Source organism: Geotrypetes seraphini, chromosome 3 (assembly GCF_902459505.1).
Source record: "Geotrypetes seraphini chromosome 3, aGeoSer1.1, whole genome shotgun sequence".
Classification (NCBI taxonomy): Eukaryota; Metazoa; Chordata; class Amphibia; order Gymnophiona; family Dermophiidae; genus Geotrypetes; species Geotrypetes seraphini.
In genome coordinates, this window is record NC_047086.1 from 69222622 (window position 1) to 69248509 (window position 25888).

Consider the following 25888-nt stretch of genomic DNA (forward strand, 5'->3'; position numbering starts at 1 on the left):
TTACAGCAGCTGGAGTATTGAAGCTGCTGTAAGAAGGTAATTTAGATTCGCAGCTACAGGGCAGGGAGGTTTGTCGGCCGGGCCAGTTGTCGGTCGGTCGGTCGGTCGGGGGAAGCGCCACAAGGCTAAGGGGACCTGACCGGCTGTGCACACTCCCCCCATGGCTACACCCGGGGCGGACCGCCCCCTCCCCCCTTCGGAACACGACTGCCTTTTTCATACCTGCCCTGCCGCAAGCAGCCGACCGGAAGTCTTCCCGATGTCAGCGCTGACGTCGGAGGAAGGGAGGGCTTTGCTTAAGCCCTCCCTCCGACATCAGCACTGACATCGGGAAGACTTCCGGTCGGCTGTGTGCTGCGGCAGGGCAGGTAAGGAGAAGGAGAGGAGACTATGCTTGCAACCCTGGGGGAGCCCGGGCCCCTGTCAGCTCCGGGCCCCTGAATGCAGGACTGGTAGTACTGCCCTGATGGCGGCCCTGAAGGCAGCTACTCTAACCACTAGGCCCCTCCTCCACTTGCATTACCACATATTCAAAACTTCTAGTCTAGCCTATGGACTTTTCCCTTTTCTACATTGTTCTAATTCTGACACCCACTTCTAGGTTTGAAGATTCCCTTCAAGCATTCCCTATGGTGCCCTACTGTGATTAGGCAATCTAAACCTTACTCCACTTTAACACCACGGAAATGCAATACATTTTCTCCCAGGCTTGCCTTGCACACAAAACTGTAGCCCTTACCCAACATCAGTGCACAAGCTCTTCTTTATTAGCCCCGGTTACTAAAGCACCTTTCCTCTTTCCTAAATTGCAATGTTTGGAACACAAAAATCTTACATAGTAACATAGTAGGTGACAGCAGATAAAGACCCAAATAGTCCATCCAGTCTGCCCAACCTGATCAATTTAAATTTTGTTTTTTTTCTTAGCTATTTTTGGGCAAGAATCCAAAGCTCTGCCCGGTACTGTGCTTAGGTTCCAACTACTGAAGTCTCCATCAAAGCTCACTCCAGCCCATCTATACCATCCCAGCCATTGAAGCCCTCAACCTCAACCAAAAGGCCATATACAGACACAGACTGGCAGTACTGGCAGTTCTTCAATATTTACTATTATTTTCAGATTTTAAATCCTCTGTGTTCATCCCACGCTTTTTTGAACCTGTCACCATTTTCCTCTCCACCACCACTCTAGGAAGTGCATTCCAGGCATCCACCACCCTCTCCGTAAAGTAGAATTTTCTAACACTGCTCTTGAATCTACCACCCCTCAACCTCAAATTATGTCCTCTGGTTTTACCATTTTCCTTTCTCTGGAAAAGATTTTGTTCTATGTTAATACCTTTCAAGTATTTGAACATCTGAATCATATCTCCCCTGTCTCTTTCTTCTAGGGTATACATATTCAGGGCTATCAGTCTCTCCTCATACGTCTTCTGGCGCAAACCTCCTATCATTTTCATCATCTTCCTCTGGACCGCTTCAAGTCTTATTGTGTCCTTTGCCAGATACGGTCTCCAAAACTGAACACAATACTCCAAGTGGGGCCTCACCAATGACCTGTACAGGGGCATCAACACCTTCTTCCTTCTACTGGCTACGCCTCTCTTTATACAGCCCAGCATCCTTCTGGCAGCAGCCACCACCTTGTCACACTGTTTTTTCGCCTTTAGATCTTCGGACACTATCACCCCAAGGTCCCTCTCCCCGTCCGTGCATATCAGCCTCTCACCTCCCAGCATATACAGTTCCTTCCTATTATTAATCCCCAAATGCATTACTCTGCATTTCTTTGCATTGAATTTTAGTTGCCAGATTTTTGACCATTCCTCTAACTTTTGTAGATCCTTTTTCATGTTTTGCACTCCCTCCTTGGTGTCTACTCTGTTACAAATCTTGGTATCATCCGCAAAAAGGCAAACTTTTCCTTCTAACCCTTCAGTAATGTCACTCGCAAACATATTGAACAGGATCGGCCCCAGCACCGAACCCTGAGGGACTCCACTACTCACCTTCTTTCTTCTACAGGTTACGCCTCTCTTTATACAGCCCAGCATCCTTCTGGCAGCAGCCATTGCCTTGTCACAATATTTTTTCGCCTTTAGATCTTCAGACACTATCACCCCAAGGTCTCTCTCCCCATCCTTGCATATCAGCCTCTCACCTCCCAGCACATCTTATTGCTTCCCTTTTCCTTGAGGAATTTCATTTCTACTTTTGGGTGCTAGCCTTGGATGCCCTGACTCCTCCTATTTAGCCCACAGAAAAATCAATGCTAATTTGTAGTAAATCTTGCAGAAAGTTTTCTGTATCAGCCCCCATCTGCCAGCTAAGAGACCTTTGATAAAGGAAGATCTAATCACCTAGGGCTCCTTTTATCAAGCCGCGCTAGCGGGGTTAACACGCGTGACTTTTAATCATGCGCTAACCCCCGTGCTGGCCAAAAACTACCGCCTGCTTAGGAGGTGGTAGTGGCCGGCAGTTATACGCATGCTATTAGCGCGGCTTGATAAAAGGAGCCCCTAGTTTTGGTAATTAAGCCCTACAGCTTTTCTAGGGAGTACCTCTGCTTTTTTAGCTTTCTGCATATTTCTCCCCCCTCCTCTAGCTTAACCGCTACCCCTCTTTATCAAGCTGCACTAGAGCAGTGTTCTTCAACCTTTTGACACCTATGGACTGGTGGAAATAAAATAATTATTTTGTGGACCGGCACTGGTCTGCAGATTGGCAGTTGAAGAACACTGGGCTAAGTCGTGCCCATCTCCATCCAATCTCCACTCCAGACCCCGCCCCCCAAATAGTACTAATTGTAACATCATTTTTTCCATTCATTTTTCATATACACACACAATATAATCGTATTAACAACATATAATGGTTAACCACAAAATTAAAATACACAACGCACACTGTATGCTTTTCAACATTCATTCCTACCAGAAAACAGATAACCCCATGCAAAGGCAGGACCAAAAACTAAAAGTACTAATATTTACAAACAAATCCTAAGATGCAAGACTCTGCATGCAGTACAACCCCAGAGGAAAAGAAACAAATGCATTTCTTCCTGAATGGACAGCAGAAGTAAATCAATCACTAAATAAAAAAATAAAAAAATAAAAGCATTTTCCCCTACCGTTGTTGTTTCTCTCCCTCCATGCTGTGCCTTGCTTTCTGGCCTGCCCCCTGGTAATATCTTCAGGTCGGTTCACGGTGCAATCAACAAGGCATCTTCGGGCTGGCTCCCTGAGTGCTACATTGCACATAGCTGTGGGCTGCATTTCACAAAGCTGTTGTAGCCTTCCCTCTGACGTTGCAACGTCAGAGAAAAGGCTTCTGGTTCAGGTGCAGGATGCGCTTAGGAGCCTTTTCCCACGGCTTTGTGCACAGCAGCACTCGGAGCCAGCCCGAATACGCCGTGTTGATTGCACCATGGACTGGCAGCTGAAGAACACTGTCTTCTGCCCAATGGATGAGCCCGGCCCTGTGGACCGGCAGAAAATTTCTGCAAACCGGCGGTTGAAGAACACTGCACTAGAGGTTTTTAGTATGGGCTGGCGAGATAAGTGCTCCGACACTTTTAGGAATTCTATGAGGAACTGCTGAATTATAAGGAATAACGCTGGATTTATGCTTAAAACACAGTAATACCTAATGGGTTGAATGGAGAATTGGAGTGGGGCTCCTTGATCTAGCCTTGCTGTTTCTGGGTGAGTAGGTTCCGTCAGAATTAATGTAGTACTATCACTTTAAAACCAGCAGGCAGTCCTGTGACGCTGTTGCCACGTAGTCACGTGAGTACAGTTGTCTCGGGTTCGGCTCTATTTAATTTCAGAAAAAGACTACGCCATCTCTGAGGACATAGTGGTCACAAGCACTGGCGGTTTAATAGGTGAGAAATTAAATGCTGACTTTGTAACTTATTAGTTATTGGAATGGGTTACTTTGAGAGCAATAGAGTGTATATATATTAATTTAAAATTTTGCTGTTTCCTTAGGGGTTATCCTTGATAAAGCTACTATAGCGAAACATGTCAGTATAACAATTCCTTTGCCAGAGACCACATGATAAAGCTAAGTAACATGCTTTTAAAAAGTATATTTAAGTTTGAATTAAATGAATTAAATTAAATTAAAATATGCAAAAGTAGAAAACAAACTAAAACATTGTATATGAATAAGGACCCGATGACAAGTTGACACGTAAAGCTTGGAGCAATGAGATTGAATTGACTCCAAGTGGTGCCGCTGAGGATTCTGGAAAATTTTGATAAATTTTCAGCACATAAGGGCATATTAATGGTAGTTAAGATTTACACTACCGGTTGAGTTATCGTATTGACTGAGTACCCTTGTGAAGTTTGTGGATTGTGTTATTGCATAATTTCATTAGCATTATGGCACAAGAAGAACAAGAATTTGGTGGATATTTTGAAGAGCAGTTCCAGCACATTTTACTGAGACCTGCTCTTCTTGATGACATTGAGGAACCTTCCACCCAGACATCATGGCTGGATCTTGAACAACTACATAAGCACCTAATTAGGGCTGAGTTGCATGGCAGCACCATGGTCCAATACCTGAAGAATTGTATGATACCTCGCGGACTGCGCATCTTGAAAGAACCTAAGATTTCAACATCTGATAGAACATTTATGGAAAAGTGGACTGCAATACTGAATAGATGTTCATGTGACCTAATGATATTATTGGTAGAAACCACGTCTGATATTGAGCTGGATTTGAGGTCCAAGACCGTCTCCATGGAACTCCAAATGAAGGATGGAATTGATAAAAATGAGTTTGAGAAAAAACTTAATGAACTGGACGATTTATTGGTCCAGTTTAAGGATTCCATTAAACAAACTAAAATTAGAAAATGGAAGAGGGATGAGAAGGACTACCAAATGGGGAGAGTGTATACATGGAATAAGAAAACCTCTACTATTCCCACTAAAAAGAAAGTGGTATTCAATGCCTCATCCGAAGAATCTGATGGTACAAGTGGAGATTCTGTAGATGCCCCTTCTACTAAGAGTTCGGGGGACAAGACACGACCTATACGAGGAGGACGCCCAAGGGGAAGATCCAGAGGAGCACCGCAGGGCAGAGGCAAGCCTCCGACCAATGGAAAAATGAAATAGACTCTACAGTGGTGAACATTTCCAAAGTAAGGTTGACTAAGGAACAAAAAGAAGTATTGGAACTGGGCTTAGGCTATGCAATATGTCAGTACCCTGATTTTTTTAAACTAAAAATTTTCTTCCATAAATTCTTGAGAAAAAACCAATTAAAAATATTTTTTTCTGACACGGAAGAGATTAGCATTGAGGGTGATGAATCCATAGTTAAAGTAGCATCTAGATGGAATCCTCCGGGCCCAATGGACTCTGCGGTGGAAGTTTTTCGAGCTTTGGTTCTAGCAGGAATCTCTGAGTATGAAAAGTCTTTTAATAATCAGCGGATGCTTTATAATCTCACCTACTATCAGCATCAAGCCCTCATGCAACTTAAAGAAAAGCGAGATTGCATGATCTTGAAAGCTGATAAAGGAGGAGCTAAAGTTATCTTAGAGAGAGAATACTATTTGAACGAGACTACACGCCAATTATCTGATACTACTGCTTACCTCCCGATTCATGAAAATCCTGAAAGCAAGCTGATGAAGGAAATTTATGACTGGATCCCTCATACACTATGAAAGAAAAATGCTTACTAAGAAATAATACACATTTCTGTTAGAGAAATATCCCCGTACCCCTAATATTTACTTCATTCCAAAGATACACAAAAATTTGAATACTCCACCTGGCAGGCCCATAGTGAATACAAGAGGGTCCTTATTGGAACCTCTATCAAAATTTGTGGATGTCTTTTTGTCCCAAAAGGCATTGGAGATTACTTCCTACTTGAAAGATTCATCTCATCTTTTGAGAATTTTGTCACAGGACATTTGTATGAGTCCCCACACGCTACTAGTTACCCTAGATGTTGTTTCACTTTATACAAAAATCCCCCAGCGAGATGCTTTAAGAACATAAGAACATAAGCAGTGCCTCCGCCGGGTCAGACCATAGGTCCATCCTGCCCAGCAGTCCGCTCTCGCGGCGGCCCAAACAGGTCACGACCTGTCTGAATCACCAGAAGGGGCCCCCTTGGTTTCCTATTGAGTCCTATCTTCCCATCGAAGTCCTAACCCTCCGGTCTTGCACATGCACGACCTGGTTGGGTTTCTATACTTATTACCTGGTTAGCTTTCTCAGTATCCCACGATCCCTTTATCCCTCAGGAATCCGTCCAGTCTCTGTTTGAATCCTTGTACCGTGCTCTGCCTGATCACTTCCTCCGGTAGCGCATTCCAAGTGTTCACGACCCTTTGGGTGAAAAAAAACTTCCTTGCATTTGTTTTGAACCTATCTCCCTTCAGTTTCTCCGAATGCCCCCTCGTACCTGTTGTCCCCTTCAGCCTGAAGAATCTGTCCCTATCCACCCTCTCTATGCCCCATCATCATAAAGGATGCCCTAGAGGAGAGGGAACAGGCTCTGCGAATTAGCACTGAATTTTTGTATCAGTTAGCACAATGGGTCATAGTGAATAACTATTTTGTATTTGAAGGAAGTTATTACTAGCAAATTCAAGGGGTGGCGATGGGGGCAACCCTAGCCTCGTCCGTCGCCACACTCTATATGGGACGGTTCGAGGATAGAGAGATATATGCATCTAATTTCTTTCAAAATATTACTCTATGGAAGAGGTTCCTCGATAACATATTCTTCTTGTGGGAAGGTCTAGAAAATGAACTTCTTCAATTCATAGAAACATAGATGACAGCAGAAAAGGGCTACAGCCCATCAAGTCTGCCCAATTCCTTCAATGGTTTAATACAAGGGACTCTAGCCTTCAATTCACCCCTTCGTATAGTTCGGAAAGGATTGAATTTTTAGATATGTTAATCATTAAGGAAGATTTTCAGTTGAAAACTCAGTTAGTTAGAAAACCAGTTGCACGCAACACCCTCTTGCACTTTTCCAGCCACCATCCTTACCATCTTAAGTTTAACCTCCCTGTCAGCCAATTTTTGAGAGCCCATAGAATATCAGCTGATGACCAGGATTTTAAAGTAGCAGCTAGGGAACTTAAAAAGCGCTTTATGGATAGGGGCTACCCTTTAAGAGCCACAAAACAGGCCTTTACTAGGGCTAACAGAGACCTGCTCCTGGCTGAAAAACAGCATGATGATAATATTGATAGATTGATTTGCGTTCTTCCATATTCTGTTGCAGCTAAAGAGCTTATATCCTTAATAAAAAAATACTGGCATGTATTGCAGGTGCACCATACATTCAATGAAATTCCCATGTTTGCCTTCAAGAAGGGTAAAACGATTAGACAAGTACTGATTCAGCAAAAGCTGGGAAATTTTAAATAACATATAATGGGTAATCATAATGAATGTGGACACTGTCAATGGTGTTCCAAGACCATTAGGGGATCCTCTTGGACGGACCCTCAAACAGGCAAAGTCATAACATCTTTGACTAACACAAATTGCCAGTCAACTAATGTGGTCTACAAAATTATATTCCCGTGCAGTCTGGTGTATGTGGGCCGTACTTGCTATGGTGGAAGTGGAGGGAGGGGGTGCCGTGAAGTAAGAGAGACCAGACCCCAGTATTAATTTTTGGCGATATATACAAGTTGAAACAAAACTGAAAGTGATACCCTTGTATAGAGTTTTTGAAGGAATATACCCTCTTCTTCAGGTCATCAATATATACATTCTTTTTAATATGATGATGCCCACCTTGGTTGCTTAGTTTGATCATCTTCCTGGTTATTTTTTTTTTTTTGTACTGTTGCACTTGTCTTTTGAAGAGAATCACCCTGCATCTCCTGGGCTTTTGGACCACTTATTTTCTGAAGATGGAGCAGTGGGCTACTAAGTAGAGAATGACAAGAGGACAAATTTTTCCCCATCCCCAAAGGAACTAATTTTCCTGTCCCTGCCCCATCCCTAAAAACTCTGTCCTCATCTGCACAAGCCTCAAACACTTTAAAATCCTAGGTGTTCCAGGCTTGTGTGGTTAAGGCAGAGCTTACAGGAATGGGGCAGGGACAGGAAGTATGACAAAACTTGCGGGGATAGGACTGGGAAATTGAGTTCCTATAGGGACAAATTTGTCCCCCTCATTCTCTACTACTAAGTTCAAGTTGAAACTTAACACTGGTAAAATAAATCTGCTGCTGTTTTGGACTCATGTCTAGAAGTTGAAGAGCTTTTAATTTTGGGAAGGACTTTTACCTTAAGTGCTCGTTTTTCCTGAATGTTTTGTTTTATTGACTGTTAGGCTATGTGCAGCGCATAAATAAACATTTGTATTTTTTATGAAGCATTTGATTGATAAGTTAAAGGGGTTTCCAGCAACAATTGTTTGGGCTATTTTGGGGCCACTCCGAGCATAAGCTGGGCTACATTTTGCCATAAGTTTGGCTGAAAAATTTTTATTTTATTTTTTTTTTGCCATTTGCCAACCCTGAACGCAGTAGTCTAGACTTGCAGTGATTCCCAACCCTGTCCTGGAGGAACACCAGGCCAATCGGGTTTTCAGGCTAGCCCTAATGAATATGCATGAGAGAGATTTGCATATGATGGAAGTGATAGGCATGCAAATTTGCTTCATGCATATTCATTAGGGCTAGCCTGAAAACCCAATTGGCCTGGTGTTCCTCCAGGACAGGGTTGGGAACCACTGGTCTAGAGACTTCGCTAGCTCTTGATGCCCTTAACCTGACGCAGGCAAAATTTGTGGCTCGGAACGAGAGCTTTTTCATTAGAGATTTCCAAGGACGGGAAGGAAAGCTGTACGTCTAGTTGTACGGCCTAAAAAGTTGGCAGACAGGATGTGGGGAAGGGGCGTTCGACAGCGTCCCGCCCCTTCTGACGCAACTTCTCCGGCTTCACCGAGGCGACTTCCTGTTTCTTCGGCAGGGCGGGGCGCCTGAGAGAAAACTGTTTTCTTTTTTTTTTTTTGGGTGGGGGGGGAGGGGTTGGTTGGTTACAAAGGACCTCAGGCACGAGTTTGAAGGTAGGACTGGAGGGATGGGTAGATTGAGGGAGGGGTAGTGGACTGCGAACCGCGAGAAGTGGAGAAAACACGCTGGACCCGGGAGAGATGGCAGACCACCGGGGAAGGGAGAGGAGTGTGGGGATGGTTAAGTGCGTGTGACTTGGGAGACTGTTACTGCCCCTGATGTGCATCACTTCATTTCGCTGCCTATAGTGTGGGGGGATCTCTTTACATATTGTAGCTTTTTCTCCTAGGGAATGGTTGGACCCTTCTGATAGAGGGTCTTTGTTTTTATTTAGAGGTGTTGTCATATTCGCTCACTTTTAGTTGAACAAACAGGTTTATCTGTCGGTCTTGTTTCTGTGGAAGTTCAGGCTTGATTGAGGGGTCTTATGCAGAAAGCCGCACTTCACTGTGATGAAATCTAGGAGCCTGCTCTGTGGGTGCTGTAGGTGCTTGACCATCCCTAATATTGAACAAACCTTTTGTGTGTCTAGGGAGAAATATCCATTGGGTTTAGCACCCAAAAAATGAGCATGGAAATTAATTGTATTAAAAGCACAGCAGTTATATGCTCATTGCTAATTGTCACCTTTTCTGTCAATGCCTGAGTGGTGATTGGGTCAGGCACTGACAGAAAAAGCTTTCTGGCAGTCTGCATGGACCCTGAATCATCCCCCTCTCCCCCCCTCCCCCACACACACACTTTAAAATTTTCTGCAGTGTCTACCTACTCTAGCCTACTAGTGGCACCCTCCTGCTCCCTCTGTGAGATAAATGTTTCCCATGGTGGCACCTTCTCTGACCAGCCACCATCCAACCTATCTGATTAAGGACATTTTTAAAAAATGATCTAGTGGTGTGGGTCTTGCATAAGGGGTTGGGGAGTGGGCAGTTGCCACTAAATACCAGAAAGTCCCTTAAAAAGCATATGTGCCTGTGAGGAAACAATTGCCATTTTGCTGCATTGAAGAGTTACTGTAAATATATTCCTTCCTGTTAGAGGATGAGTTCACACCCCTACAGGAAGTATTTTTATTTATGTATTTTATGTACAGTATTTGTAAACCACTTAGATAACCTTGATAGGCGGTATATAATCAGGTACTTGAATATTTTCACTATTTGTTCCAGTGGGTTCACAATCTATTGTAGGACTGAGTGACTTGCCCAGGGTCACAATCTAATGGAGGACTGAGTGACTTGCCCAGGGTCACAAGGAGCAGTGCAGAATTTGACCCCACAACCTCAGGGTGCTGAGGCTGTAGCTCTAACCACTAGGCTACTCCTTCCTCCTTAGAAAGACTGACTCCTCAGACCTCTTTCCCACCCATCCTACAAAGTTTCACTGGTTGGCCAGCCCCTGACCCTATAAAAATTATCCTGGAAGTCAAAGGAAGACCCCCCCAGCACATCTTTTCAGTTGGAAGGCAGGAATAATACTCATTTGTTCTTGCCTTATGCTTCCATCTTGGAAAATGGCAGTGCCTGACCCTGGTGTTTTGGACATAACCTGTGGGGTCAGGTGCTGCCATTTTTCAAGATGATGGAAGGGGGGTGTCAGTCTGGCTCTGCTGCTTTGAAGAATGGATGGATGGGGGGGGGGGTCAGACCGGCTCTGCTGCCTCAGAGAATGGAGGGAGGGAGGAAGGGGGTGATGTCAGAACTGGCTGGCTACTTGCTGCTTTGGAAAGTAGGGAAGGAGATTTGTGGCTGCTGCTGATGCCTCTGGGACTGGAGGGGGTAGTTGTTGGGTCAGGAGCATGAATTTGGACATTGACTGAGGAGCATAGGAGATGTTTTTTTTTTTTTTAAATTAAAATATTTTTGTCAGTTGGTTGAGAATTGAATACCGGTTAACTGATATTCTGCTGTATGACGAGGTGTGGTAGACCCTGATCGATTTTTAGAGGATTGTATTTGTGAGAAGCTTGCTAAACTAAAGGTGGCTAAAGCAATGGGGCCAGATAGAGTACATTCAAGGGTACTGCAGAAACTTAAGGAAATTCTGGCAGCTCCACTGGCTGACCTTTTCAATGCTTCTGTAGAGTCAGGAGTGGTACTAGAAGATTGGAGAATAGTGGATGTGGTCCCTCTCCACAAAAGTGGAAGTAAGAAAAAAATAGGGAACTACAGGCCGGTAAATCTGACTTCTGTGGTAAGTAAATTTAATGGAAACACTTTTAAAACAGAGAATAGTGACATTTCTGACATCCAATGGATTAAGATCCAACACAACATGGATTCACTAGAGGCAGGTTTTGTCAGATAGATCTGATAAATTTATTTGACTGGGTAACCAGAGAATTGGATAGAGGGAGAGTGCTAGATGTGGTAAATTTAGATTTTTGCAAAGCTTTTGACAGTGTTCCACACAGGTGTCTAAACTGCTTCTTCCCTCTCCATGTGAAATCCAGAAAAAATCGCTCTTTGCGTCGACCTTCGAGTTCCAAGGTTGCTGATGTAATACTACCTTCCCCATGTTCCTGCATGGACCTCTTACCTTGTAAATCGCCTTGAACTTGTCCTGGATAAATATGATTCAGAATAGATTAGATTAGATTTGGGATTGCCTTTCAGCCTACTTGCAATAGACCCCTTCCTACCTTCAATTCAGGAAATAATTAAAGACACATCTAACTCGTATTCTTACTGTAATCCAAGACATGAACTCTACTTTAACTGATCCTTAATGTTACAGTTATTAATCCTTGTTGATAATTGCAGGGTATATGAAACGGTATGGTATGGTAATAAATAAACCGAGTGCTCTTGGTATGGGCCCCAAAGTAACAGACTGGGTCAGGAATTGGGTGAGTGAAATGTGACAGAGGATAGTGGGCAAATGAGATCGTTCTGAGGAAAGAGACGTTAGCAGTGGTGTGCCTCAAGATTCACTTCTTGGGCCTGTTCTTTTTAAATTGGTTTTGTTGTAAGCGATATTGCTGAAGGGCTGACTGGTAAGATTTGCCTCTTTGCAAATGATACCAATATCTGCAATAAAGTACACACCCCTGATGGTCCTCATGAAGGACCTAGTGAAACTTGAGGAATGGTCTGAAATTTGGCAGCTAAGATTTAATGCTAAGAAGTGCAAGGTCATGCATTTGAGCTTCAAAAACCTGAGGGAACAGTACAGTTTAGGGGTGCACGAAAGAGGAGTAGGATTTGGGTGTGGTTTATATTCGAGTCAACTTTTTTTCCTCCATTTTGGTGGGAAAAAGGTTACCTTGGTTTATATTTGGATTGGTTTATATTCGATTATATACGGTATGTGGCATAAATACACATGAGGTGATTCTCCATTTGAAGGGAGACTCCAGAGTGAAAAGGCATAGAATGCGGTTAAGAGGTGACATATTCAGGATCATCTGTTATATTTTTGTCCATTGATACTTAGTTTCTGGAAGTCAATTTAGGGACAAATAAATCATATTCTTGAGTCATCTATTCCCTTAACCTATGAAACTGTAATTTGTAGTACGTTATTACATGTTAAGCCTACTTTAGATAAGTATAAAAGTCGCCTTTTGCTGATTATGATGGGAATAGCTGTTCAACTGATCACACATGACAGGATTAATTACACTTTTTGGTGGGTAAATATGTGTACCACATATAAGTATGAAAGAATGATGGCAGAACGTTTGGGGACTAGTAAGTCCTTTAATGATGTATGGAGTCCATTGACTACATTTGTTGCATTACAGTAAGGGTCATGTTTCTTCCCTTTTCATTAGATTCTTTACACATCCAGGGAGGGTGGGTGAGGGGAGGGAAATGTACTTTGAGGAGTTAAATTATTAAATTATAATATTGCAATCACATCATATATATTATTGTATTAATAATTAAGATGAGTATGGGAGTAAATGACTGTTTAAAGTAATAATTGTATAGTTATTAGTGTGTTCTATGCAGTATTTATGATTTACCAATTGTATTGCACTATCAAAGTTTGAAAATCAATAAAGACAAAAAAAAAAGAAATTTTTCAAATATGGACATGTATGAGTGTCCTGCCCTCATCAGCTGGAAGCAACTTAAATAGAAAAACTTGAATTTTCTTTGCTCATTTATTTTGCCAGCTATCCCAAATTCCCCTGGGAGTGGAGTTCAGAGTACTGCTTACTTTGGAATTGCTCTGACAGTGAAGGCAGGCTGATGGGCTCTACAGCTTGTACAGTTTATGTTTTTTGGTTTTCATATGCTGAGCATTGCCTACAAGTGATCTGCTGTTCTAATGCCACCTCTTCTACCCTTGTTCTATAGATGGCCAAGCCTGGAATTTTTCTAAGCTTAAGGAAACTGAGGCAAAATCATAGCATGCTGGGGATAATGCTGATTCCTCGGGAATAATGGCATGGCTCTGTGTGGATGGAAGTCTTTGGGAACTCAGAACACACTACAGTAGTGCTGGGGAGTGGGGTACCTATGGATAGTAGTAGTTCAGTCAGTAGTGGGAGATGCTTTAGTGGGTGAGAAATGAGGAGATGGGGACTAGGGTCCTTGGTGTGTCTACTGCACTGGATGAGCATTTGGGAGTGGGGAAATTTACGAGTAGATTCTTGATTGTGCTTTAACCTCTGTATGCTCTTGTCTCCCTACAGCTGGTAGACACACTGCAAGAGCTATGCTGCTCAGGATTCTGAGTCCTGTCTCTCTGTGCTGGCACCGAAAGACTTGGCTGCAGTGTACTGGAGCCTGAAGCAACAATGAATCGGTACACGATCCTTAAACAGCTAGGTGATGGCACCTACGGCTCTGTACTCCTTGCCAGGAGCGTCCAGTCTGGAGAGCTGGTTGCTATTAAAAAGTAAGCCACTATTAACACTCTGTAGAGCTATACTGAATAACATAACATATTTTAATATTTGGCTAAGTACCGTATAAACTCGAATATAGGATGAGATTTTTGGGCCAAGAAATGGCCCAAAAGTGGGGGTCTTGTCCTATATCCGGGTCATCACCTGATCCCCCCTCCTGGACTTGATGCAGGCCTGTGAACTCTGAGTTGCCCTCGGAAATGCCACATGCTAGCTGTTTACCACTTATTGCAAAAATATTGAGTTAGTTTCAATAAATATAATTCATTGTGTTAAAGCAGAAGTGAATGGAACTCCTTTTTTTTTTTTTTTCTTTTCTTTTCTTATGTATTTCAATCACACTCTACTAGCCTCAAGTCTAACCACTCGGTCTTATTTACCTGTGGCCAAACTCTAGGCTGGGCAGTTGTTCTGCCTTCACCCGGTTACAACATTCCGGTTACAACATCCTTTCTTTAAAATTCTTATAATCATTATGCATATAATCAGGCATCATTAAAATAAGTTCTGCTATTTCAGATATAAACTGCTGTCTATCTCTCTTGTTTCTGTACTTTAAGAAATGCCTCATCAGTAGCTGACAATAACCCTTTCTTAGTGAGTGTCACCATCCCAGAGGTAGGGGCAGCATTACCACTGTTGCAACTCTTTTAATACTGTCTCTGTTGTACCTTGTCAGCCTGGGTTATCCCAGGACAGGCAGGCAGCATACTCTCACATGTGGGTGACATCATCCACGGAACCTCGGTACGGACAGATTTAAAAGTGCATCGCCACTTTAAGAACTACCCACACTGCGCATTCGAGAACTGCCTGCACCATGCATGTGCCTTCCCGCCCGACTCAAGTTCTCGGCTCCTCAATTCTTAGTTTTCCGTGGAGCCTAAGAAGTCGTGTTCTAACATTGTTCAATTTTTTTGCCATTGCCTTCCCACTCACTCACGCATTTTTTTCTTAATTTATGTTTAAGTTTGTTTCTTTTTAGAAGAAAAGAAAAAGAGGAACGTATTTTTCCTCTATTTTTTCCTTGGGGGCTCCGGCCGCTGAGACCTTCGTTTTTTTTCCTCGGCCGTCGCTTTGGCTGATGCAATCTTTTTGACCAATTTTTCTTCCCTTTTGCCTAAAACACTGGGTGGAACTTGTGCCCTGTGTACTACTCAGCAAAAATGTTCTATACTCAGCCAGAAATTTGAACAGGAAAGATTGTTCGGGACTGGCATGGGCATCGATCAGAAACCTTCGTCATCGAAGACATCGACACTGCCATTGGGAGAGACATCACTCTGTCTGGTAAGCCAGTTCAGAGGCCACCAGCTTCCCAATTGGCATCGCAGGTCACTGCATCGAGTCTCTTGATGCCAACCATGCAGCAACGGCTACCTTCTGGTTTGCCTCAGCCTCGAGGTGTGCATCCTCAGTGAGGTTACCTTCTTTGGGGCAAGCCATAGTACCGGCAGGAAAGTCAGAGGTACCAATATTTTTGTTCTGAATGAAGGGATTGGAGTGACGCTTCTACATTGCTTACCCCAGTATCGACTCCCTTGGTACCAGTCTGACCTAAGTACATGGCTACCTGGTCATGCAGTACTACAGCTGGTTTCTCCAGAGCCACATCAATCCACTCTCTTCGAGGATAAAGCACCGGTACCAAGAGAAAACATCACTCTTTCCTTTTTCTAATTATCGGACCAGTACCAGACTCAACATCAGCATCAATCTTCTTGATGCATTTCTTCACCGAGACCTTCATATCCCTTGAGCTTACAGTCTGATTCAATTGAGGACTTCTCTGAACCTACAACAAAGTCTCCACTCAACTGTCCACCAATGGCTAAATCTTCTATTGAAAGACTATATTTAATACTCAGTTGGGGAAAAGAGCTATCGCTCAAGCTAGAAGCTGATTCTGCCTACAGTGCTGAATACTTGCAGCACTTAGATTATGACCACTCTCCTAAAGAACTTCTCCACTTGAACTGCAAGGTATAGGCGGAATAGAAGTTCCTAGTGTAATGTAATGTAATTATCCCCATTGAGAACTGATAACCACTGGGTTCTACAAGTCATTCGAGAGGAATACTTTTTTCATAAGGTTTTATATGGCGCAGCCCCTACCTACATGGTCAATAGTTTCTCCATAGCCACACATAAATAAATACAGCAGAAAAACTCCTACTTTGCTTAATTTTCTTTCTGCAAAGGGCTGTAAAAGCAAGAAATTTCTTAATCACTCTTTAGCATCTCAGGCAGCTTTTCATGAAAAAGAATTTCGATCACTGTTACTTACAGCTGATTCCTATAAACACTTTAGAAAACAGTTGAAAACATATATTTCCCTAAATATGTGACTACTTACCTCACTCTATTTCATGGATCATGTTTACTGTTACAACCTTTTGTAAACCGCATAGAACTTTTTGGTAACGCAGTTAATAAGCACAATGTTATTTTGTGAAATGCCCCTCACCATTACAGGGGCTTCCAGAAACTTTGCCTCTATATATACAACTACCAGTCACTAGTGGTAGAGGTAAAATTAAAAAAAAAAAAATCTATGCTTCTTGGCTACAATAAAATGCATTGAAAATATACAAATGTAGTGATACCCTATTTCCCTGAAAATAAGACCTATCCCGAAAATAAGTCCTAGCATGATTTTTAAAGATGCTCCTAATATAAGACCTATCCCGAAAATAAGTCCTAGCATGATTTTTAAAGATGCTCCTAATAAAAGCCCTACCCCTAAAATAAGCCCTAGTTAAGATTGACCCCCCCACCCGAATGTCCCTGACACTCCCTGACTCCATCCCTGCCCATTTCACTGAAAAAATTGGACTCGTCGATTCAGCAATCCCTACCCCGGGTGAGACCTGACATACCTCCACTTCAAGGCCTTCTAAAGCGGTGGCAGCAGCAGCGCTCTAAATGGGCTGCTTCGCAGCCTTCCCCACCGGGGCCTTCCCTCTGCCGAGTCACTGATAACTGTTTTTGGAGACCTCAGAGGTACAGTATGTCATTCTCAAGATGGGAAAGTCGGTGGGGTTCTGTTGCACAAGAGGATGGTTGAGGGGGAGGAAAGATGCTGCACATGTGAAGGAGGAGAAATGAAAGAGGAAGAATTGGAGTGGAGGAGAGGAAGGAAGAGATGATTGTTGTACATGAAAAAATATAAGACATCCCCCCAAAATAATAAAACCCAAAATTAATAAAAGTCACTGTCTTATTTTCGGGGAAACACAGTAGTATGCTTAATGGCTAGACTTTGTTTTCAATGAGTTTCAATCTAATTATGATTTGCTTTTCTTAGAATGAAGAGAAAGTTTTACTCCTGGGAGGAATGCATGAGTCTTCGAGAAGTTAAGGTGTGTAGTTTTGAAGCTGACAATAATAGAATGTCTTTTCTGCCAGTAACATCTTTGGTAAAAGGCGAGAGGGTATGGTGGTCCCTTTTCCAACTTCTGCAAAAAGACATTTGAGCCCCAGACAAATATACAAGCAAAATATTGTAACTGTCCTCCACTCCTCTCCTCTCTCCTCTGCCCACTTTCTAAGTTCTCCATGCACCCAAAGTGAGACAGCAGTATTGATGATGGCATAAGCAGCAATAGGCTTGAGTCACTTGTGGGTCCTAGGAGAGGGAATAAGTCCTGTGAATGCATGCTTGTTTACCAGCTCTGAGTGCAGGTCACTTTTTGGAGGGTAGGGGCAAAAGCACTGTTTCTTGTGACACTATCCAGTTCTGTTTCTACCTTTGGGAAGAATGAGATCATTTTGGGCACCACTTCTGTACATTATTCTTGCTTAAGACGCACAAGATACCAGTATTAGTAATGAGACCACGAATAAGAAGTCATTTATACCCCAAACTAGAGTTTCTCAACCTGCGGTATGCGTACCCTAGGGGGTACACGGACAGCCTGTTGGGGGTATGCGGGCTGATTGCCGCCCGCTGCCACTACCCGCCTGCTCGCTGACCACCACCACCACTCACCGCCCGTCTGCTCCATTTAATTATCCCCCTGCTGCCGCAACTCCAGGAAGGGAAGGGCCAGGCGCATGTAGCAATTGCATGCCACCAGCCCACAAGCCTTCCCCCGACGTAAATTCTGACGTCGGACTGAAGGTCCAGGCCAGCCAACAGTGATTGGCTGGACTGGACTTTCTCTCAGACGTCAGAATTGACATCGGGGGGCAGAAGGCTTGTGGGCCAGCAGCGTGCAATTACTACACACGCCTGGCCCTTCCCAGAATTGCGGCAGCAGCGGGGGATAATTAAATGGAGTGGGCGGCGTGTTGGGGGCAGGGAGGAGGAATCGGCAGTGGGTGGGCTTAATCATGCTTCAGTGTGGCTTCAGGGGAGGGAGGAAGGGGGTGGGACAAAGGCTGGAAGGCAGTGAGGGGGGTTGGCTTCAGCAGGCTTCGGTGTGGCTTCAAAGGAGGGAGGGAGGAAGGAAGGAGGTGGGACAAAGGCTGGAAGGCAGTGAGAGGGACATAGGAACTCGGGACATAGGAAGGAGTTAGGGAGGAAATAGAAAGGGACAATTGTTGGACCTGAGTATGTGAGTGAGAAGGAAAGAGGTGGTGCACATGGGGAAAGGAAGGGGAAAATTGGGCATAGAGAGGAGTGAGATAGATATGCATGGGGAATAGGATGAGAGGGAGAAATGTTGGATATTGTGGTAGAGAGGGAACAGAGGGATGGATTGAAGGGGATGCAAGGGGGAGGAATGTTGGGCATAGTGATGGAGGGGGAGAGATGTGGCATGGTGTTGGAGAGGGGTGATAGAAGGAGAAATGGGTATGGAGCTGGTGGGCAGTGGTGAAAAATGATCTGGGAGATGAGAGAGGAAGAAAAGTTGGATTCATGGAGGGACAGAGAGAGATGTTGGTTGGGGAATGGAATGAAGTCTGGAGGAGAGGAAGCATACAGGAGGCAGAAAGAAAGAAGAGAAAGAAATATTGGATGCAAAGTCAGAAGGAAGTGCAACCGGGGGGGTCACGTGATGCAGCCTACCTAAGCAGACGTCTGTGTGGAGAGCTCCCGCCTCATCCCCTCTTTAATCGGCGATTATTGCCTGCAATCTGGTTTCCCGGGGGCTCTTTCGGTGGGTTTTGCTGTGCAAACGGTGTCGCTCACCCCCGAAGTGCTGAGGAGATCGTGGCACACCGGGTATGCCTATAAAACCGGCTCGGGGATCCCGGGACAAAACTCTGACTATCCCCTCCAAGATGGCGGCGGACCAGGCTACTTTTACGATCCCGGCAGGGGACTGGATAACCGACATTAGTAAATCGGTGTCGGCTGCTCTGGCGGATCTTTTAAACAATATTCAATCGGCAGTGGAGGAACTGAATGAAAAGTTTGACTCACATACTCGGCGCCTGAATGCAGTAGAGCAGCGCGTATCCGATCAGGAAGACACGTGCGCGAGCATGGCGGCGCAGGTGGCGGCTCTGAAACACCAGACCCAGGAGATGGCAGCCCAACTAGATGACCAGGAGAACCGCAGCAGAAGGAACAACTTGCGGCTCATTGGGATCCCAGAATCGGTCACGGAGGCGGCGCTCTATGATGTTTTCAGCAACTGGCTGCCGACGACTCTGGGCCTTGACAGGGCTGCCTCCCAGTTTGCCTGCGAGCGGGCCCACCGCGTTGGAGCGCGGGTCTCTGGAGCCGGGAGACCGCGTGTGGCTATTGCGCACTACACGAATTGGCGTGAGAAGGACTCGCTGCTCCGTGCGTTCCGGAAAGTGGGGGCCCTGGAGTATGAAGGCTCGAGAGTCCTGGCCTTTAATGATTACTCCATCAGGGTGTCTGCTCTGCGTAAGGCCATGTCGCCCTGCTGTACTGACCTGCATAATCGGGGGATCAAGTTTGCCCTGGTGTTTCCAGCCCGCCTGCGTGTCTGGCATGATGGTCAGAGCCACTCATTCTCTACGGTGGAGGAGGCCAGGGCTTTCTTGGAGAAACTGCCTGCTTGAGCTCGTTTTTCGGGCCTGGAACAGTTTGGCCTGTTGGGGCTTTTGGGCTCCTGGGAATTCATCGCGTTGGGAGAAGTGCTACTAGGACTGAGCTTCCCTTCAGACTTGCCTGCTCGGGACCTTATGGGTCTTATATTCCATCGCTCGAACAGCAGTGCCTTTGGGGGAGGATTTGATGTTCCTGCCTCTTGCCCTCTGTATAGCGGCAATGACTGAGTCTATTGGCAGAGGGAGGCGGTGTGAGGACTGCTGCCTAGAGCCTTCGCATTTGGATCTGCCGGGTGCCCTATACCACTTGTTGAAGTTTCCAGCCTTGACCATAGTTGGACTTTATTTTTGCAATGTTATTTGACAGTACTCCTTTGCTTGTTAACAATGCCTGTTTGACTTTGTTGCACTGTGGTGCTGGGGGGACGTAGACATAGGGGGTGGGGGGGATCTCCGGGTAGGTCGGGGGTCTGTTTCTGGGAATGCATGCTGGGGGACAGGGTGTGCTGGAGGGGAGTGGGAAGCGAGGGGCAGTGCTGGGGGGAGGGAATGGGGTGGATGTGTGGGGGTGGATGTGTGTTTGGTTGGTGTGTGCATGGTTGGGAGGGGAGAGAGTAGGGGATTGCTGGATTCTGTGGGCACTTCATCTGAAGGGGGCCGGGTCTGGCTGGGGGGGCCTGGTCTCTTCTTTCACTTTCTTTAGCTATATTGCGGCACTTTCGGTGGCTCTGTATGCTGCACAGCTATGGTTAATTTGACAGTGGTGACTCTCAATGTTGATGGTATCCACTTTCCTATTAAACGAAAGAAAATTCTCACATGGCTTCGGCAGCGTCAGGTGGATATTGCTTTCCTTCAAGAGACCCACCTCACGTGCGCTGAGCACGAGAAGTTGCGCAGGGAGGCGGTTGTGGGGGAGGTGAAGTACTCAGCCTACAATGGCCGCCAGAGAGGTGTGGCTATCTTGGTTCATAAAAACTTGCCCCTGCACGTTCATAAAACAATTCAGGATAAACAGGGCAGATATATTGTGGTCGCAGGGGATCTTTGGGGTTTTCAATTTCTCTTTTGCAATTTGTATGCTCCGAATGTTTATGACCATAGCTTCTACTCTGGGCTGCTAGGCATCCTGGCGCAGTTCCCATCTTACCAACTGATTGTGGGAGGTGATTTTAATGTCACAGCTGATCCGCTGGTTGATTGTTCTCCTGCCAGGCCGAGACCTCGAAATCACGAGCAGCGAGGGGTGAATTTTTTCTGTACTCAATTGGCGGTGGTGGATACTTGGAGAGTTTTCCATCCTTTTGATAGGGAATTTACGTTCTACTCTCATCCCCATTCTATGTATTCTAGACTTGATCATGTTCTGGTGTCCCATGGCCTCTTTCACCGAGTGGATAGGGCTTCTATTGAGGATACTGTTCTATCAGACCATTCTGCGGTCCTGGTGACCATAGAGGTCACGGAGCGCAGGGGTGATAAAACTTGGCGATTCCCGGCCTCCCTTTACAGCGATCAGAAGTTTCGAGAATATTTGAGAGACAAGTGGGAGGACTATGACTTGCATAACAATACCTCTGATGTAGATCCGGCAGTATTCTGGGAAGCCTCGAAGGCTGTGTTGAGGGGTCATATCATCCAATTTGTGGCTGTACGGCGGAAACAACAGGGGGAGAAACTTCTTGCATTGACGGGGCAATTGGCTGAGCTCCGAAAGCGTCACCGAGCGACGCTACAGGGACCGGATAGTCAGAAGATTCGTTCCCTACGCTTTCAAATTAACGAGATCCTGGATGCCAGGGCCCGACAGGATATTTTTTATCAAAAATTTCACCTTTATCGATGGGGCGGCAAAGCCGGCAAACTTTTAGCGAATCTGGTTCGGCCTTACCGGAAGAAGCAAATTATCAGGGTGGTTAAGAATTCGAGGGGAGAGACCATCACTCAGGAGTCGCATATCCGAGAGCAGTTCGTTAACTTTTACAGTGCACTTTATGCGAAACGGGACTTCACGATAGAAGAACGAGATAGCTTCTTTCGGGATTTGCCTATACCGAGGTTGTCTGAGGTTCAGTCGGAGCAGTTGAACGCTCCCATTTCCTCGGAGGAAATCCGAATGGGGATTAAAAAGCTAAAACTTACTAAATCGCCTGGTCCCGATGGATTCGGTCCGGAGTATTACAAACTTTTGCCCGACTTACTTGTACAACCATTGGGTGATTATTTTAACTTCCTTTCTACTGCGGCGGAGGGCGTCCCGCATAATCTTGCTCATATCTCCCTGCTTCCGAAGCCAGGAAAGGATCCCATGCAGGTCGGCTCGTATAGGCTGATATCCTTATTAAATCAAGATGTTAAGTTGTTGGCGTCTATTATGGCAACTAGGCTCAATGTGTTTCTCCCTCAGCTCATCGAGGCTGATCAGGTGGGATTTGTACCTCAGCGTTATGCATCGATGAATCTCCTGAAAGCGTTGACCGCCATACATGAGCATAGGGGGAGCGGGGGTACGTCCGCGATTGTCGGGCTTGATATGGAAAAGGCTTTTGACAGCATTTCTTGGCAGTATCTTTTTTGGGTGTTGCAGGAGTATGGTGTGGGTGGGACTTTCCTTGCCTGGATTCGAGGACTCTATACGAGCCGCAAGCTCGGCTTATTATTAATGGCAGCCTTTCGCAGTCCTTCCCACTTTGCCGGGGCACTCGCCAGGGCTGTCTCCTCTCTCCCCTACTGTTCATCCTAGCTATAGAACCGCTTGCTATTAAGATTCGAACCAGCCCTGCCCTACGGGGCATTTGCATAGGTGGGTCGGAGTGCCGTATTACTTTATTTGCGGACGATATTTTACTCTTCTTGGACCAGGCCCCCATTCATCTGCCGGTGGCGTTGCAACTGGTATCGGTGTTCGGTGTCCTCTCCGGTCTCCGAGTGAACTGTGCGAAATCGGAATTGTTGCCTCTGACGGGGTTAGGGTGGGAACCGTGGCACTCTGGCTTGCAGATACCTCCAGTGACCGCCCCCATGCGGTATTTGGGTATCTATCTGCACCCAGACCCTAGGGTGATGTACCAGAGTAATATCTTGGCGGTACTTGATAAGATTCAGGCTTTGTGTCTCGCGTGGCGGGATCTTCCACTATCCCTTGTGGGGAGAGCGGCGCTCATCAAAATGATCTTACTGCCTAAGATACTGTATCCTATTCAAACGGTGCCCTTTTGGATCTTACAGCGCGATATCCGACGGCTTCGTTCTCTCTTTTCTGTATTTCTCTGGCGCGGCCGGACTGCCCGTATTGCTTATGTCAAATTGACCCTTTTTAAGTTGGAGGGAGGGCTAGGGCTTCCTGACATCCGGGCATACAATGTGGCAGCTTTAATGTGCTTTATTCATGAGGGAGTGACAGGGTCGGCCAGATTTTCTCCACGGGGCTGGCTGGAGGGGTGGAGTGCACCTTACACTTTCTTGAATCTTCTGCATTCCCCGGGGGGATTGCGGGGGGACATGTCTTCTAAACTTTGGTTCTTGCACCCTCTCCACCAGGCTTGGCAGTGGTGGCGACGAGCGCAGTCGAAATCTCCCCGGGCATCGCCTTTCCTGCAACTGCATGGCGATCCGGAGTTTTTACCGGGAGCGGGGAGATCTCCATTTGTTGATTGGGCAGTGCGGGGGGCAATTACGCTCTCGCATCTGATGGATACAGACACGGGGGTATTTGATTCTTTTGCACAATTTCAGGATAGGTGGGATGTACCCAACACTCACTTTTTTGCCTATTTACAGGCCCGCCATTACTTTCAGAGTCTTTGCTCACACTATGGAGCGGAGTGGTCTTGTGGACACATGGATGTATACCTACTACGCACACCGTCTACTTTGAGCTCACTTGCATTCTGGTATCGGGTGGTGCGTTCGTCGGCGTCCCAGGGGCATCTGACTTTGTTGTGTGATGCTTGGAACAAGGATAAGGCTTCCCACTACACCCCTGACACTTTCTTGACGCTGTTTCACACTCTTCATACCTTCGTAAAGTCTGCGGCCTGGCAGGAGACCCAATTTAAAATCCTTCATAGAGCTTACATTACTGCAGCTTGGGGTGCTAGACTGGGTCTTTGGGAGACACCCACGTGTCTTAAATGCAGTGGGGCACCGGGGACATTCCTTCATTCCTTTCTGGAATGTCCCGAGCTTTCTTTGTGGAATTTTTCCTTTGCGCAGCTTAGGCTGGTTCTCCAGCGCACTATTGAGTGGGATTATAAGACATTATTGCTCGGAGATCAGACTGTTAGAGGACCAGGGCCTCACGACTCCTCAGAGGCGCTTTATCTACCTGACGCTGTTGACAGTTAAACGATTGATCTTACAATATTGGACCCAGATGGGGGCCATTTGATGTATCCAAATGCATGAGTTAGCCCGCTTTGAGCTTAGTTACTACAAGCACTCTACAAATATTGAGGTACTAGCCTACCTGGCCTTATGGCAGGCTTTTTTACATCTGCCTATAGTTTCCAGCAAGGAGGTTTTGGGGGGGGGGGGGTCTGGCTGATGGGGGTTTCGTTGTAGAGTATGTCTGTGTGTGAGGATGGTGTGCTTGTATGGGTGACTGTTGAGCTTCTGGTTTGGGGATTTTCTTGGGGGGTTACTTTGTTTGTTCTATGGGTGAAAAAAAAATTTTTGATGGGGTTGCCTTGAGGACCAATTTGTTGCTGCCTTGGATTCAGTGCAATGGTTTTTCTGGAGGTGCTTTACACTATTGTTTAGCCTGTTGTATTTCTGTTGACTTGTGTTTTGCTCTCTCTTCTTTCTGTACTTTTGGTCTCTCTTGTTGGCTCCTCAATAAACATATTTACAAAAAAAAAGAAGGAAGTGCAACCAGAGACTCATGAAATCACCAGACATCAAAGGAAGGAAAAATGATTTTATTTTCAATTTATTGATCAAAATGTGTCAGTTTTGAGAATTTATATCTGCTGCTTATATTTTCACTATATTTCCCTATTTTTCTATAGTTGTTAATGAGGTGACATTGCATATTTTAAAGTCATCTGCCTTGACATCTTGGAAAAAACCCGGAATATAGATGATAATTAACATTTTCTCTGCGTAAAGTATGCTTCATGTTTTTTTATTTATTTTGTGGTTACCATTATGTATTAATAAAATTATATTGTGTGTGTATATGAAAAATGGATGGAAAAAATTGCATTAAAATTAGTATTATTATTATGAGGGTGGAGTCAGGGGCGGAGTTTGGGCAAGTCTGGGGCGGAGTTTGGCCGGGGGTGCTCATTTGGTATTTGTTAGGCTTATGGGATACTTGGCTTGAAAAGGTTGAGAAACACTGCCCTAAACGGTCTGTAAAAACTTACTTGGTGATCATGAGCAACCTATCCAATCATTGTTCTGCTGTTATCTTGTATTTACTATGCTAAATTCAGTGGTTAGTCTGTGAAGACATCAATCATTTTGACTGAACCTTCCTCTTAATGGATTGGAAATAAACCAAAAATATCTGTTTTTAAAAGTGTTTGTTGTATGCTGAATACCAAGTACCAAGTTTAGGAGGTGTATTGATCCTAGAAAAAAGAAAAATACTTACTTGTAGTACATAATCCAGGACAGCGAGCATACTGTATATTCTCACATGTGCTCAACTATGAGCAAACGGAAAGAAAAAGCTTTCAATTAAAAAACAAAACAGGTCAAAACAATATCCTCTGAACACAGCTCTGTGGCTCTTCACCAACCTATCCACACATTCTTTGCCAATTCTGCTTCTTTGAAAATGAAAATTCAAAAATAGTCCCTTCAGGCTTGAGTAAATATAATATAGTTTAAGTTTCAGCCCACATTCTTTTAATTTTAAAGTCACTTTAGCATTCAGGCAGTAGCTTTTCCAAAGACAAAAAATACACATTAACACCTCCAAGGTTCAACTCATGTCCATGGCCTTACTCAGCATACTTTCTACAGCAAGTTGTTCTGGAACCTCCATTGGTTCCTCATGGCTTAGAGACCCTGCCTGG

The 25888-nt window shown here is 45.0% G+C and overlaps 1 protein-coding gene across 12 annotated transcripts in view; it reads left to right on the forward strand.

The window, feature by feature from the left end:
• The window catches only part of CILK1 (ciliogenesis associated kinase 1), a 208325-nt gene that overhangs the window by 30347 nt on the left and 152090 nt on the right, over positions 1-25888 (forward strand). For 7 of the 12 annotated variants that reach the window (XR_004538821.1, XR_004538822.1, XM_033938284.1 and 4 more), the window contains exons 1-3: positions 9039-9084; positions 13677-13882; positions 17200-17254. Coding sequence is in view for 9 of the 12 variants with exons in the window: in XM_033938284.1 (XP_033794175.1) it covers positions 13782-13882; positions 17200-17254 (156 nt within the window). In the remaining 3 variants the exon portion in view is untranslated. The other 5 variants (XM_033938283.1, XM_033938282.1, XM_033938281.1 and 2 more) reach the window with 3 other exon arrangements.